We start from the raw sequence: 17,769 nt of genomic DNA, 5'->3' as shown, positions 1-17,769 counted from the left end.
GAGAGCTGTCTTCCTAACCTTACCAGACGTTTACTGTACAACAGTGCTGTGCTGCTCCCACTGGAAACTGCCCATTTGGAAAAATTCATTACGTGCTCCAGCTGTTTAGAGAGACCTGCCACTTCCTGTTGTTGCTGTAGAAGTTTCATCCTATGCTCTTTTGCCAGAGTCTGCAAGTAGAAAAGCAGTTCAAGTCAAAAGGTTCAATTCACAGTTAAAAGGCATTAACTTTCATACTGGTAATTCACAATGATCAAGTGGTTTCACTTAGCTCCTCTAAAAAGGACTCCTGCCCCCTGGTGCAGCTATCAAACAGAAAAGTCAGAACACATTACTCAAGATATCAGGACTTTCTGTGCTAATGACACATTTTTACATATATTTATATATATATATGTATTTGTGTGCCTCTCTACACACACACACACACTCTTTTTAAAACACAACTGGAGATAATATTTTTCCAGGTACTCATTCTAGACAATTCTCTATGATTCGCTACTGGATTACTGAATTTATGAAAAAATCTGATAGAACACTTTTCATGCATGATGTGTGGAATTATGAATTGCAAAAGCATGGAGAAAGAAACTGGCCACCCCTCAAAAACCGAACTTTCCTCCACCAAAAACCCCACTTGCTCAAGTAGCTTGTATAGGACAACTCCACTTTGGAATCATGATAGGACATGCACAGGAGACTAATGTACTTTAGTACATTAGGAAATTTACTGTAATGTGAAAAAAATATAAAAAAAATATTAAGACTGAAGTTTTTCTTATGATAGAAATGAAATTACCTCCAACTGATGCAGCAGAGCTTTTCCCTTTTTATTTATTTCTACCATCAGTGTAAATATGGCAACTTTAATATCCTGTTCCACCTGCTTTTGATTCTGATTCACTTCAAGAATTCTGTAAGTAGACAGTATAGAAAATAATATTCTTTAGCTCATAAACCCATCCTCTAAATAGTATTTAAAAAAAAAATCTGTTGCATAGATTACAATACTTCTTTGTCATATGCACCAATTAATTCATGTATCACCAGATACTTATAGCCAGGAAAATTACTGGGAGAAATAGAGCAAGTAAGAGTGACCTGTGATAAAATTAATTAACTGGTGGCAAACTCTAATGCTATAACTCTAACATCTGTCACTGATAAAAATTAAATGCTCATTGTAATTGAAATTGTCGATTTTCAGAGTTCTGGCACTTTTCTGGAATGCTCCATGCCAATCAAAACTGCATAAGTCTAATTTCCATCTTAGGTAGAATGGCACTAATTTAGCTGTTTCAACAATAGTGCTCAACCTCATAACAGCAAAGCTTAACGTTATATTGGGGAAACCTCTACTGCAGAGATGAAGGAAGAGTTCAAATCACACTTGGCATCCCCAGCTGTGCTGAATCTCCCTGGGTACTGCTGCCCCTGAACTCTGCTGAAGGAGCAGCCACAAAGGCTTGCTGCAGATTGCATTTTACAGATTTATTTTTCTCCTAGGTTTGTTGCACCCAGTGAATAGAGCCCCAAATATAAAAGTACTACATAAATCTTCAAATACGTGTCACAAACATTATAAAAACATGAGTATAACTTTTCACTTTCCAAGAGGGATCTACACTAAGAAAATTAATCTGCTGATGGTGGGGAAGCGCTTAAGACTGTCTTCTACAGTCTTTATTGCATAAGTTGTTTTGTTTCACCCAAGCAACTGCTGCCCATTAAGTCCACAGGCTGAGCAGAAGAATTACCTAACATGGCAACAGTCACTAAGTGAACTTTAGAATTCTTCTTTCTGGAAGAATAAAAGGAGGGAGGTACCAAATACACCAATTTAAACATTTCAAGAAACTACAGTATATGTAAAGTTGCCTTCTGTCAGTTTTAACCTCACAATCTAATACAAACCTGTTATGGATCTGTTTCCCTGTATATTTTATGTACTTAGTCTTCTCCATCAATTTGGTGATTAGTGTCTCAATGATAACTTTCTGGTTCTGAAAAGCTTCTTCTATAAACTGGTACCTGTAGTAAAAAGCAGTGAGGATTTACACATGCAAAATGTGTTATATACTTGCTAAAAAGCAGAGTGACTTAAAAATAATACTTCTTTAATTGAAGAAAGGGGCTACTGAAATCCGAAATTTAACTGTCATCATGGAAACATATGTCAGGAAATGCTTATATATTTCATTTATAGTATATTTAATTTTATAATCTATTTCCTGTCATACTGGGGTAAGAATTTACGATTTTCATAAATAAAAAATAGCCTAATTTTAGCAAAAGAAAAATTAATGTTTTGAGGTAGTCATCACTTTGAATGTGAAAATGCAGGTAAGCTATTACTTAATGCAGAAGTAGAATGCAGAAATAGAAGAGATTGCTGAGTTGGTAGAAGTTGGCAACATTTTAAATCAAGGAACCAAAATCTTTAGCAATCTGAGGAAAAAAAGAGGTGGCACATTATAAAAGGGATATCAATCCTAAGAAAGGGAGAATAAGAGAGGAACACTGCCAACTCTGCAAAAGCAATGTTTAGCCTGTTCCAAGGAGCAACAGCGGCCAACACTTCTCCACCTACTGATGTTCACCTAGTCAGGCTGCTCTTTGGGTGTTGCATCAGGTATAGCAAGTATATTAATATTTAACCAGAGTGCATCTGTCCTAAAACATGACTATATGTGTCAACCAGCAAGATTTTTGCCTTGTACTCAGAAGTTGTATGTAATTCTGCTTTTCAGCTTCAGTGACCAGTAAGAGATGACCAAAAGAATAGCAACATGAATATTTGAGAGTTAAAGTGTTGTCAAAGTACAGTATTAGCCAAAATGTAGGTCAACTCTTCCTCTGAAAGGGCTCTTCACAGAGAAAAGAATTCCCATTTTCTCCATTCCAAAATGGTTTGGTAATGTTGTTATATAATCTTGTTGAAGGACAAATGGAGAAATTACACATAAGTGTACAGTTGCATAACACAGCCCCTGTGTTTTCTAAGCACTTTCTGAAGAGCTGCATAGCAACAAATTCTGACCAAATAACTTGATTGTAAAAAAGGTCTTGTGCTTAAGTCATCAGATTAACAACGGGACGAATTAGGTTTTATTCTAAATGTAACACACTGATCAGTCACATTCTTTGGGATACAAAGAATCCCAAATCTCATTTTTCGTGAGTTTCATTTCTGAGCAGAAAATTTTAGTTTACACTTTTTCCACCTGACTGCGTTCCATACAGCTAGATTGTCTGAATCTACTCCAGGCTACCCTCCTGTAGGTGAGATGGATAAAATATACGCTATGTTTTGATACCTGTGCTCTTTGTGCTCTAGTAACTGACAGTCTCGGCAGGTCAGCTTGTCACAGGTTTCACAATACAACTTCAGCTGCTCCTTTTTGTGGTAAGGGCAGAACACTGGTCGCTGACTGGTCACACCAACTGCCTCTGTTGAATAAAGGAAGATGTTAGTACAGTCAACTGAACTTGTTCAAGATTTGCATTCTCCTGTTTTTCTTTAGATGTACAAGTGTGTGTCAGGTCACTCACTGAGACTGCAACAGCCATAAGCTCAAACTGCAATGTCTTGCTCTTCTTGCTCAAGCATGGAGCTAGCACCCTCTCTAATGGAAAATGTCTAGAATCTATTTTAACATCATCTCTTCTGGCCTCACAAAACTATTTACAAAAGGAGTAGCCAGTACTGCTGCAGCTGCAAAAGACATTGCACAATCAGCAAGCTCCTTTCTTAAATGGAGATGAGGAGGTGGTTGACTTAATTCATGTTCTGTCTTCTTTCTCAGCTGACTCGGTGGAAAAGGGTTTGAGGATATTGACACATGGACATTCAAAGTGTAGAACATACAGAATATAATAACCAGGAGATACGAACTTCCCTTCAGGACCCCATTCTAAATGTGTGAGAAGTCTCACTTCAGTTTCTAGTGCGCAAACATCAAAGAGTGCAGGAAACACCACCAGATCACAGAAATGGAATCTGTTTCTTTAAACAATTTAACTGACAAAGCCTGATTTCCTGGGAGTTACGTTGGACACTGAGCTCATAAGGATTATACAGCCTGTAAAGAAAACTGGCTTCACACTGCAGCCCATCCTTCACTGCAGATCAATAAGGTCTCCTTTTCATACCCTTTTATTTATCATTACCTCTTTTCCAAAAATCTGGAAGAAGTTATTTTCAGATCTCTGTCCTTCAGTCAGAATTCTTTGCAACTCACCAACAAACTGCCTCCCAAAGAGGCCTGAGTGCACTGAGACCATGCCTACCACCAAATCCTGTTCTGCCTAACAGTCCATCAGCCACTTCTACCCACTTTTGTCCTCTCTTGAAAGTACACTCAGTACTCACTTTTGATTAACCATGTGTGAAAGTGGGATACAGAATACAGTAAATATCTTCAAAGTACCATGGTGGAAGACACCCTTTGAGCAATAGATTACCTCATAATACTAGATAGGGTGGAATGAAAATAAGTATCTATTCTAATACATTTATTTAAAATAATAGATAACAACTGCTAAAAATTATGTATTTACAGGAAAAATCATGCAAGTCCAATGGATGTATTAGAACATAGCAGTAGAATGTTTGTCAGCATCCTGTAACAGTTATTATTCTCCTACAATGACACTAGAAGACAAGACACAGTGGGGAAAAAACTGAAACAAAAGAGGTTCTCAATGAACAGAAAAATACAATCTTTTCTACCACAGAGTAGTCAAGATTTCTCAGAGAGGCTGTACTGTATACCACATTCACCATTGCTGGTTCCCAGGGCCCAAATGGATAAAGCCCTGAGCAACTGGAACTCAGAACTGAATGCCTGAAGCAGGAGGCTGGACTAGATGATCTCCTGAGGTCCCTTCTAGCCTGAATTATTGTAGATCCTACTGAGGAAAAATGCCCCAATTCATAATATTCTTTCCCTACGGCAAAATATTTCAAGCTCAAAAGATACTTAGCAAAAACATGAATTTTGGCTGGCTTTTTATCAAAATGCTGAAAATATATAATCTATTAGTGCTCCTTTTCCTGCTGTATACAACAACAAAGTTCATATTAACCTTTTGTTAGATCTCTCGTAAAACTAGAGAAGCCTAATGCCTAAAGAAGTATTTTCTGCTGGTGATCTCCAAAGTCTAGACAATCATTTGCAATCAATCCATGTGGAAGATAAAAATCTATGTGTATTTATTGGTTTAAAACATGTTAAATTAAAAAAAAAAAAAAAAAAAACAACCAACCCGTACCAGTATTCAGCTTATCTGAGCCGAAAAACTGCTAGAAAATCAGCTTTCAAGTTACCACTTTTTTTAAAAAGTGTGTTGGTCCAACATAATTTTCCAATGCAGAAACAAATTCTTTGTGAAATTATAAATATGTTACCTGGAGATACTTCCTCTTTCTGCCTCACAGTATGATCCTTTGTGAATTTAACCCTCTGGTGAGCCCTGATGCAGGTCTTGCACAACCACTCTACACATTCCACACAAAACCCATGAGCTTCTGCATTGTCTTCACAGCTTGTGCAGACCTGACAAGAGGAAGAAAGGTAGCTTTTAAAATAAGTTTGGAATATACACACAGGTTATTCTTCATACATCATCATCAGGGCAGTTTAATAGTCTTCTGAAAACAGTGAAATGACAACAGAAAACTGCCTGAGGTACAGGAACATTATAAATAACAGCACAGAAGTAATTGAATGTGATTTTTCAAAGAAACAGGTCATTTTGTCAAGTATTACCCTAAAACCTGACATCATAAAAGTCAGACCACTACTTTCTGCCACTCCCTACACACTTAGAAGCCAAACAATGTTTACTGTACACAAGATGCTGTAGTGAAATATTTTCTAATGACAGAACACAAGCAGCACTACTCTGATTTTAGAAACCTCCCTCAGTTCACACAGCAGCTTTAATTCCAGTCACCTGCTTGGTTTCAGGAAGAACACACCATACTGAGCAGCAAGGTTCCTCTCAAGAATCTTACCATGACCTCTTAAAGACAGTATTCCAGTTAAGTTTGTCAAAAAAGCTACCCCAGAACAGATTTGCAACCAAGGCACAAGAATTTTCAAACTGTGGCCTGTTAACTTCTGGGGCTCTTTTGACTACACCCAAAGGACCTAGGAAAAAGAAATAATTAAGGAAAACAAACATCTCAGCAGACCAAAACCTCTCTACACAGAGTAAATACACAAGAAAAAACTTGCTGCAGTACCACAATCTGAACAACAGGTTGAAAACTTTGAATGATGGACAACACGGTTACACACACTCATAATATCATTTCATTCTTACCCCTCCTTTGCAATACCTTTGTAGTCCTACCTTCAATGGGGTTTTGGTAGTAAAAAATAGTGAACATGCTTATGTAGTACTGGTTTAGGTAACTACCACCCATTTCTGGCAATGTTCAGCACTGCTGCAAACCAAAGCCTCAAGGTGTCTGAAGATTGCTACATCCTACAGATCACACTGACAGATTTCTGCTTGCAGGAGCAACAAGGAGAAAATTTTAGGTTTTAGTTTTGTTTTCACTTTGATCAAAAAAACTCAACCAAATGACTTCTGCACCCACACAAGGTAAATATAGATTAAGTTAAAGAGGAAGGAAATATTTATATCTCATGCAGATAAAAAATATATACATAGAACTGTGTTCCAGTTTCCCCTTCAGGAAAGAAAGGAAAATTAGCACAAAACTTGCCTTAGGCCAGATAGCAAGTTACTGACAGAACTGGAATTTGGACATGAATTCCAGATTCCCAATGCTATGCTTATTCTTCAGGATCATGTCACCTCTCAAAGCAAGTATCTTCTGAGAAATGAAGTTACAACACAAGGGCTGTTAACCCCTCTTGTTGTCACTTGGAGTTTGAAGCAGTTTCTTTTCATTAAAGGTGGCCTGCAAAGGAGAAAAAATTGGGCTTGTGCCCCTCTTTCTGTTTCTTTACAAAAATGAGGCCTGAAAGTTTTCTTTTTCAAAATAATCTCAAAAATTTAACTTCTCCTTGGTTTTTCTTCTTCTTCCCCTTCTTCTCTTGACAAAAAAAAAAATCTTATTCCTATCCAGACCAGTAGTCTAGTGAAAAATACCAAAGTCAGGACATCATTAAAGAAGTCTAGAAAATTGAAATAAAGCAATTAAAGGAAGTGAACTGTAATCAGGATATTGAAAATGTTTACTTTCTGTCTTGATTTCAGCGGAGATAGAGTGGGGGTTTTCCTTAGTAGCTGGCACAGTGCCGTGGTTTCAGATTTAGTATGAAAATAACACTGATGGCAACAACCAACACATCAGTTTGTTAGGCAGTGCTTACACAAACTCAAGGAGTTTTCAGCTTCCCATGCTCTCTGCCAGTCAGCACATGCACAAGGAGGGAATGTGGCCAGGACGGCTGACCTGAACTTCCCACAGGGATATTCCATACCACTGAATATCAAGCTCAGCATATGAACTCTGGGGGGTTGGGTGGGAGGCACCAATCTCTGTTCAGGGAAAGGCTGGGCATCAGTCAGTGGGTGGTAAGCAAATTTATTTGGCATCACTTGTTTGTCTTGGGCTTTATTCCTCCCTCCCTCTTTCTCTCTCATTACTACTATTATTATAATTATTTAATATTACTTTGTTTTATTTATGAAGCTGTTCTTAGCACAACCTACAGTTTTATCTTTTTTTCCCCTGATTCTCCTCCCAATCCCACTGGAGGTGGGGAGGGAGGGAGGAGATAAACTGAAAGGGGGAAGTTAAAAAGGCTGCATGGTGCTTGGTTACCAGCTGGGGTTAAAACTAACACTTGTTATTAACCCTTAAATTCAATGACATTTTGAAAAACAAAACAAAACAAAATTTTAAAACTGTTCTTAATTCTTGGGGGAAAAAAATCCTCTCCCTACTTTCTCTTTAGCCAGTTGTCTCCTCCTTTTTGTGCCAGTGCAACCCTCTGCAAGACTGTGATGCAAACCAGGACTGATTACACCATCACAGCCCAAGGCTCAGTTACATCAGCAATGCTGACTGGAGAATGAACTGAATAGGCAGCACAAGAAAGTTTTCACATCAGTCTTGTGGCTAGAGAGGTGTAATTGTGCTGTGCCTCCAAACACCCAGACATGTTTTTAAAAGTCAGAGCGGAGAGTAACATACTGGATGTTTGGTTTTCTAGTGTAAAAAAAAAAAAAAAAAAGAGCCCTAAAAACAAAATAAGCAGAGGAAAAAGAACAAAAAAAAAAATCTTTCAGGCATTCTCTAAGTCAAAGAAACAAAACAAAGACCAAAAAAGAGGCAGGAATCAAATTAAAAGTAAAACCAACCAACCAACCTCCCCACAACAGCCTTTCCAGATCACCTTTGGCAAAATCATGCAGATGAACAGGCCAGGACATTTAGCTAAGTTCTAAGAATGTTTGAAGTTATTAATTCTCCCTAGATTCCAAAAGCTTAATCTATTTTCTTTTTTCCATATGCTTTAGTTGGGTTTTTTAAGCTGCTTTGACCTGCTGTATGTGGACTGAGATGAAAATTGTGATTCAATAACCAATAATCAGGTGCTGCCAAAAGAATCAAAACTCCTCCTTTGTAGCATCAAAAATATATATCCCACCTTTATACTCTTCAAATCCACCAAGTGGACATGAGACAGATTTCTAAAGCTTTTCATAGACATCATAACTCAAGCTGTCAAAACAGCAGTGCCTTCCAGGTAGCATCAGATTTGCTCCCATCCACTTCTGATTTGAAATATGCATTTTCAGATATAGGTTGGATTTTGCTAGAATTCCTAGTTATTATAGTAAGCTATACAGCTAAAGCACATGGAAGTATAATTACTGCAAATATTTGTTATGCACTTACAAAACCTAAAACTCATTTTTGTGACTTACACAAGCAATGTTTCAGTGATTTCAAAGAAAACTCTCCCTAGTTAACCTATAAGCCTTTATTCTGGTCAGACAGACATTTATTTTTAATTGAGTTTTCGTTGTAATTACATTTAATTCAGTTACGAGTTCTAGTATTTATAACCCCAGGACATGTTCATTCAGCCTTCAGTCAAATTTAATGAAAGCAGAAATTACTCAGCATGTTGCAGGTAAGTACTATTTTAAGAAAATACACAAGCTTTTATGGCAGAAAAAGCACATTTACTTGCAAGACTTGAGGTAATAGACCTGTCTTCTCAGCTCCTGTAATAAGTAACCACTCTTCCAATTAAACACACTTTGAGTATTAAAGAGATTAAATAATCAAGCAAAGGTTTCAAAGAAGAGAGCAAGGTAGTCCAGATGAATATTCAGTGAACTCCAAACCCCACAATGTAAATTAGATGCAATGCCTTCCCCCACTGGATCCACACCTCACTGATGCTAAATACTTACACAGCTATCTCCTGGCACATACAAAATCACTGAAGTCAGAGACTATACCTAATTCCAAATGTGAACCATGTACTGACAGCTCAAAATGCATGAAATCTGATCAACATAGCCTTCTTACCCCACCATCCCATCAATATCCACATCTCTTCAAAGTATACAAGAGTATACTGTGACTCTTCCTGAGTCTATTACCCACCTCCATAAACCACTGTCTTTCAGAGATATTTTGGTCACAGGTACAGCTTTTATAAGCTGTTTAAGCATAACAAAACACATAGTGGTTTATTATGCTTAAACACAAAGCACCATACAAAGAAACTTATTGTTATAAATTCTCCTTATTAATCACCTCATAACGGCAGTCAGTCACAATTGCTTTCCTAATATCAGGATCTTGTGTCAGATCTAAGCTGATGCCTTGTTTTGTTACTACATTCCCAGCATCTCACATAAAACCCAGCCATTCTTCATTCCTAGTATAATATATTAAAGTCTCAGGTCAGTAACCGGTAAAGATACAGAAAATTATTCTTACAATTAAAAATATTTTTACACACATTCTGTTTTGGACACAGAAGCTATGAGAATTAGAACCTAGAATAAAATGCACTATAGGCTCAGTATGCTGCACCAACACCCATGTTATCACTAAGGTCTTCGCTCTTGCATCAGTCTCACATCTCTCATTTTTATTTTCATGGCTTTGCATACACCATGTTCTTCTGTTAAAGTCCCTAAATTTCCCTCGCTTGTCTACCCTTCAGTCTCATTCAAATCTAGCACTTGCTTCAGCAACATCTCTTAGGTCTGAAGCCCCTTTCTTCTCATTCTTATAATTATTTTTTATCTTCAAACTTCTCTTTAGAAGCCGATAATTTTGCCAAGTCTTTCAATAAATCACAATGTGAAAAAAAAAACCCAATTATATAGCATCTGCTCTTTCAAAGTATTTATGTCCTAGTTGCCCGCAACCTACAAAAATTACTTTCAGGAAGATCTCAACTCCATTTCCTATGTGTTTCTTTTCTTTTGCAAGTTTCCTATGCTAATAGCCAGCACAAAACCTTTAATGCTACCCAAGAAAGCTCTTGTGGAACATGTAGTAGGGAGTTTGAGTTCTGTACTTCATGCTCATTTCTTGTGCTCCTGAAGTTTTCAGCAGTAATTGCTAGAAAGCACAGCTATGCCAGTAGTGCACTGAACTGCCCAAATCAGGCTCAGGTGAGATAAACATGATTATAGATAGATGGACAGCACTTTCATGGGTTCCAGTTTTCTCTTCTCACAACGCCAGGCTCCATGATATGCCATTCACTCCTGCAGTTTTAATTCAGTATTCTAAAAATTGCTTTAGCATTAGTACCATTTTGAATCTGAAACAATCAAACATTTCATTTGCAAGAAGGCTTTTGCAGTCTCTTTTGGATTGAAATAAAACAGTCCTTCCTGCCAACATACATATAAGGCTAATCACAGATACAGACCAGTGGTTCTAAGCCACAACAATATTTGCACAAAACCCATGCATTGCTTCCAGTTCTAATTTCTTAATCTTTCAAATAAACCTGCAAAACTATTGAAGACAAATCAACTATCTCAGTAGAAACAATCCCAAATATCCACAGTTTTGGAGAGAATTTGGATGATCCCTGATGCAGTATTTCCTGCAAGTGTCAGTATCTTTTCTACTTTAATTTCTCTGATCTGTTGCCTATACTATTGGCAAATTTTCTTTCTTTTCTCTTTGCTCCTTCAAAGGCAAAACAAGACAGGCTGATTAGAAGGCTGTATCATCCTTAAACCTCATAATATTCCCCCCTGGACAGTACACTAATCAGTTTAACTATTATTGATTTAACTTTGCTGTTCCACAACAGAGACATTTACAGAACAGTGTAGCTTTTTTCTTACGTTAAGGTACAAAGGAATGCACAAAATCTTCATTATCATACCAAAATAAATCTATTCAAATGAAGAAAACTGCACATCATTCATTTCCAAGAGGTAAAGTACACACTCAGCAGGCATCTAACAAAACATTTAGCTCCATTTTTTTAGAAAAAAAAGTCAGCAAAAAAGCATATGAATGTCCTCTGCTGGTCTGCCTTCAACTGCTACAGAAAGTGTGCTGAGTTCAGCCAAGGACGTTAGCTGAAGAATAGACTTGCTTTCAAAGTGCAAACCTGCTGGTTTGTGTCAGGGAGAGAGAGAAACAAATATGGAATTGAAGAGTAAGAGCGAAGTCTAGAAGGGATCTGAAGGAAACACAAATGCTTTCAAGAACCTCCCTGACATCTGCTCACACCACTCAGTGAATGGAATTCTCCACTTAACCTTCACAGGAAGCAAAAAAATATTGTGAGGGGGAAGAGGGGGTGATCAGAGACTTTAAAAAAAATGGTTACTACTCCCAAGGGGAAAAAAAAATTCCATTTCTATCACCACTCCCCAAAGCAGTATCGTCGAGGACTTGTTATATAACTAAGCAGAGGCTATAGGACAGCCCCCCCCCTCAAAAAAAAAAAAAAAAAAAAAAAAACCCAAACATTTAGGACTGCTTCTGCATAACATTATTTGCTATCTTGCTTCTCTTCCTAATTTTAAAGTCACTATAAAAGTTATGATCAAATTTTCAGCAGGGACCACTCATTTTGTCAATCTTACTGGTACAGTATTGAGAGACTGTGTAAATCTCACAACCATCAGCAAAACTCAGCTATTATCCTGCAATTCCCAGGGGACAAACAAAAAACAAACATTTCCCCTTGCCAAATCCAAAAGAAGCCAAGTTCAAACAGTCCTACATTGCAAGAATACAGCTTGTACTTCCAGCAACTCACAATTCAGTTTCTGGTAAGGTCTACCATTTCTCAGAAATCCAGTTTCAAAATTCCTTAAAATCTGAACAGTTTAATGGCTTGCAAGACACAAGTTCTCTTGCTCAGAGATGAAGACACCACTTATGCCCTCAATAGCCAGCGAGTTGGTATCATGAACCTGACTGGCTTCTGTCATCTGTTCCTAAGAGACGTGGCCGTTCCCACATGCAAACACAAATTCCAGCTAAGCCTTGAAAGGAGCAGAACGCACAATAAAGGACCTCTAAGACACTGCCCCTGAAGCAAACAGCTCAAGAGCCAATGATACAGTCCCCCCTAAAATGGGAAAGTGAAAAGGAGGAATATTCAAAATAAAAGGAGACCACCATCCAAATATTAGGGCATGAGTTGGAATGCAAGCCACACTGATACAGCAACCGTACTGCACTATTCTTATAAAGAATGCAGCAACATACAAAGAGGTTGAATTATTTACAATAAATTCCTGGAGTTTAATAAAGGTCCATGAGTAAAGAGATGCATGAGATACTCCCTTACCAGCTAAAAATGAAGTCATGCAATATTTTGCTAAGAGATTGTTCAATTGTGATCCTACACAGATGTGACTGTTTGGTATTGCTTCCACACTAGCTAGTACTTGCCTCCTGAAAAAAACCATCATGAGAAATAAACCCCCAATATTACTGTTCTTCCAGATAAGCAATTTTTATGAGACGGCTATTACTTGACTGCAAAAGGAAGAAGAGAGAGTCTACATAAGGAAAAGACAAGAAACCCCTACAATATACCATCCTCCCCAATTATCATTTTGAGCTTCTTCCTTGGCAACAGGACTCCAGCTATTTAATGCTATGTTTTGTCAGTAATGTGATAAAGTCCATTTAGATCTCCTGGTGTAGTGTTATTCAAGTCTTTGCTTCAAAGAGTGCTTCAAGTACCCTGTCCAATGTACAGAAATTCCCATTCTAATGCCTATGCCTTACTTTCATCTTTTGCTATTAAGATGCAAGTTTATATCAAGAATTAAAATTAGTATAGGGTAACATAATCACCTTCTTCACATGCATTTTCATACATTTTAACTGATTTTCTAGACTAGCTACCCATGTGGTATCTAAGTACTTGAAGTACTGCTTATGAAGAGCAAAAAGGCCACACAGCAAGAAGCCAAAGATATGCACACACATCCAAAAGGTGTTAACTTGATTACATGTTAATGCACTTACCTGATTTGATTTCTCTACTGTGCTACTGGGAACCTCTGTGGTATCCTTCACAAAAAAATTATCTATGATGTGTCTCTCTGCACATTCCTGACCACAAATTGGACAGCGGATAACACCAACTGGGGGGAAAAAAAGAAAATCTGATTATGCTTGCACAAACTAAGATATATTAAACAACTTCAAAGACAACTTGCAAGGATAAATATTTTTGAAAGGATGTTATACTACTTTCCTGTCAATAAGGTGTGAGCAAGAAAAATCAAATTCTCATTTATCACTGAAGTAACGTTTACTTGCTCTTCCCTGATGACATATTCTATCACCCAAGGTCAAACACTTTCTTGTTTCAATGCCATAAGGAATTTGCCTTAATCTTATAAAGAAATAATTATTTTACTATAAAGGGAACATATTCCCATTGACAATTTATTGCTACAGAACAGATTAAAGTAAACACTTATTAGTGTGGAATATTAATAAGAAACACTGAGTGGTATTACATACACACACACATACATGCCAGCAGTGTGACATGACTGACCTTGATCCATGTCACATGAACACTCAAATTTAATGAGGTGACTTGTAGAGAAGAATTGACCTCTATTAATATCATGACTACCTTCATATTAAGCAAGGGAAAGCTATAAAAACTTAGGAATAAATAAGCAGGGCTCCCTCCCTCCTCTCCTCTGCAAGAGGCAATGGGGTACAATTCTAAGACAGAAACATAATTAGGCTCCAGGTTGAAGAAGGCTGAGAACCAGTAACACAAAGGGTTAAACAATTAGTCTTTTCAACAGAATGGGAAGGACAAAGTTCAAAACTTGGGGTTGAGCTGTGTGTAGACTAGGCTGAAATGGAAAAGATCTATATAAACATTTTTAAGCAGACACCTTTTCTAGCTGCATAAAATAAGAATGTCCTATTAGCACTGAGGCTTGTTTTTAACATCCAAGAAAAATCTCTAAAATGCTAGGCACTGACATCTTGCTTGAAGAAAATTACTGTAGTCATTACAAGCAAAAAAGGAAGCAATTGAAAGCAAGTTAGGCTGAAATAATCACTTAGGACATGGAAGTCACATGCAAAAAGCCTACAGTAGAACAGTCATGCAAGTCTACACTGACATAGATTCTAGACCTTCAGCTCCCATTTGAGAGGAAACATAAATTTAGGGCCTTAAAAAAGATCTGTTTACCCTGTTTAACCCAATTAATTCAACACCAGTATATAACTCACTACTTGCATATTTAACTAAACCAGTGTGGACTTAAAGCTGTTCCTGTTTCTTTTTTACAATAAAATGTAAAAGTACAGAAACTATTAAATATTTCCCTTTCTGCAGAAGAATTTAATTCCTTACTCTAATTGCTTCATACAAGATTTAGGTAACTTATTCGTAAGATTCTTCCAACAGATGCTCAAGATTTAACTGGCAACTCAGTATAAAGCACTGCTGTAATAAAAGTCCACCCGTTTTACTAAAGCATTTCTTCATTCTGGAAAATCAGCATGCACTTTTTCACTTGTTATCAAGGCATTTCACTTGCATCTGAACAGCTATGATGTTAAGCTGATTTTACTCTAAGTGCCATTTTACCAGTCTGCATTTCAATACACATTTGTGCAGCTTCCTTTGACATACAAATTCCATTTTTTAGCTACAACTTTTGTAACATTTTTATATCATCATCTGCAAGGATAATTGAGAAATTCAGTTCTGGTAAGTCAAGTAGCTAGCAGAATTTCAAGTACTGAATTTCTCCTGTAATTAAGCAAATAAATTTACAACACTCAAGAGTGAACACATCTCCTAATACTCAAGCGACGCACTTTCCAAAAAAGACTATTTTTTACATTTTTCAACAGCACCAATTACAAACCACCCTCTCCCTGTTCCCTCACTGCTCATTCTTGACCCTGACAAAGCACAGTGCTCTGAGTTGAAACCAAAATCAGGAAGGGAGGAAACTTTCTAACACAATTTGAAGTATTGAAAAGCAGGCATTCTATATTGCAGCACACCGGACACAGAGAGGCTATTTTCTCTACTCTGATGTGTTGCAAAACTTTACAAAAAAGATATTTGCTCCATCATGATCATAAATATTGATTGCAGTGTACTTCCTGGCTAATATATACACATCACTTTTTCTAGAACTAATTTGCATGCATCCACCTCTGAGTAAGAGCAGTCCTTTTATGTTCCTACAGGGTCCTCTTGTTAAAAACGGATGTGATTCATGCTAACAAAATTGTAATTATATCAATAATTTGGGAAAATAATTGGAAAAGTATGTGTGATTAGTGTTATGAAGCAGATGGGTTTCTTCAAGAATACATGTGGGAAACAGGATGCAGGAGTTGGATTTGACCTTGGGAATGGATGAAGTCACGAACTGACTCCCAAACCAAAATTGCCAACAACTGAAGTTAAGACAACTCCCAGAGCAGGATCGACCTTGAATATTAATAAAGTTGGGACCATTCCAGACAGGGAGTCTAAAATAGTGGTCTTATCTATGAAATAAATAAGGTTTAATTGGAACATCATGCTTACTTATATAACACCAAAGTTCAATGCACACATGTCACCTGCCAGGTTATCCAGAGGACATGTGAGGAAGACCTTCAGCCTTCCTCCAAGAAGACCCCATAGCAACAATGGGAGCATGTGCTGTGCAGTAGTGTGATGTAGATTTCAAGAATCAAAAATAGGAGATTTATGGAACTATTGATGAATATGTATTAGCACACAGTATATAGGTTGTGTTTGGATCCTTTTGCCTTCGTACAGGAGGCAGGGTGGGAAGCCCTCCCTGTACCCTGGTCGGTTTTGCTTATGCTTTATCTGAACCAATGCCAAATTTCTTTTTGTAACTACTTGATTATATTTGATTGTATTATTATTTTATACCTCAATTAAAATTGCTGCTGAATTTTAATCTTGTGGTTTATTGAATTGGACATATAGGGACCTCATTCATAACACTCTGAAGGGGTCTCTGGTGATTTACTCCCTGAGACTCCCCAGTGTTACAGGTGATCTTTCCCTGAATTTCTCTTAAGGCATGCACTGTTGCCTCTTGTTACACAACTACCACAAAACTCACTGTATTCCTCATTATCTGTTTATCCACTGGTTCCAGCTACACAAAGCATCCTGTATGTCTACTTAATCTACTTCTTTAAAACACATTATTCCCTTACATGGACAAGTAAGGCTTCATTATGTTCTGTTCCTTTTATCAAGGTAACACAGGTGTCTGAGTCAGTCTCTGAATGTGTTTGGGAGGTGGGTATAGACATAAAATGAGACTGGCAAACCAATTCAGACATGGATGTACTTTTCCTGCTCTCCTAAGCTTTACTTTCATCCCTTGCTCTGCTTCACTGACCAAATGCACTACTGAGTACAGTAAAGCAACATGAGAAGCAGCACAAGGATGGGAAGAAGACAACACCACCACTGAAGATTAAACCTGGGGCCACTGAACCAGATCAGCAGCATTAATCAGGGTTTGTAAGTCACCTTGAGTTGAAAATATGGAAGACAAGGAAGGGGAGGCAAGAAATTAGGAAACGTACCAAGACAAACCAAATATTTCATGCGCCTTTTCACCAACAGAATATTGCCAACTACCTGTTCAAGAAATCACTTAGAATTTCTAGTGTGAGATGGGAAAAGGGAAAAAAAGAAAAAATTGCCTACCACTCTCAGAATCTTTGTGAATTTTCTTTTCTAGAATTCCTTATGCTGTCTCGCCTTATGTCAGGGGTTTCTTCTGCCACTGTGTGAAGGGTAAACTTGCTTTTGTTATAATCCTAGATTGATGACTGCTACACAAATCAGTTTTAACCCAGATTTAGTCAACCTCGGGAGAGTGAATTTAAGCAAAAGATCTCAAGTATCAGGGTTTCTATTCATCAAAATAATTCTATAAGATTCTCTTTAATGGAGCAAACACAAGAAGGTGAAAACATATGACTTAAATTGGGAGGAGTTTCATAATCATCATCATGTTAATTGTGAGGATAGTGAGTGAGCAGATCCCACATTTTTAGCTGCTCCTTTGTTCCAGGTGTAAGGAGTTAAAGAACACAGTTGCCTGTTTCAAACACTGTTACAGCCACAGGCTGACTTTGCCATGAGATAAGCACAGAATGGAGTGACAGGATAGCCCATTATGGGTAATGCATGCAGACAAAAATTCCCACTGTGGAAATGTGTGTAAAGAAGCATCTGCTTGCATGCATGTCACTGGTCAAACAGAGATCACCTCACCCCA

The 17,769-nt window shown here is 37.5% G+C and overlaps 1 protein-coding gene across 4 annotated transcripts in view; it reads right to left on the bottom strand.

The window, feature by feature from the left end:
• Positions 1–17,769, bottom strand: part of TRIM24 (tripartite motif containing 24) — a 55,081-nt gene that overhangs the window by 19,499 nt on the left and 17,813 nt on the right. For all 4 annotated transcript variants that reach the window (XR_008430890.1, XM_053942423.1, XM_053942424.1 and 1 more), the window contains exons 2-7: positions 13,478–13,596; positions 5,411–5,558; positions 3,318–3,450; positions 1,915–2,031; positions 800–914; positions 24–170 (exon numbers count right to left, since the gene is read on the bottom strand). Coding sequence is in view for 3 of the 4 variants with exons in the window: in XM_053942423.1 (XP_053798398.1) it covers positions 24–170; positions 800–914; positions 1,915–2,031; positions 3,318–3,450; positions 5,411–5,558; positions 13,478–13,596 (779 nt within the window). In the remaining variant the exon portion in view is untranslated. The remainder of the gene's footprint in view (positions 1–23; positions 171–799; positions 915–1,914; positions 2,032–3,317; positions 3,451–5,410; positions 5,559–13,477; positions 13,597–17,769) is intronic.

This window comes from Vidua chalybeata, chromosome 5, assembly GCF_026979565.1.
Source record: "Vidua chalybeata isolate OUT-0048 chromosome 5, bVidCha1 merged haplotype, whole genome shotgun sequence".
In the NCBI taxonomy this organism is placed as follows: Eukaryota; Metazoa; Chordata; class Aves; order Passeriformes; family Viduidae; genus Vidua; species Vidua chalybeata.
The sequence above is the reverse complement of the archived record's forward strand: the minus strand, read 5'-3'. Positions and strand labels throughout refer to the sequence as shown.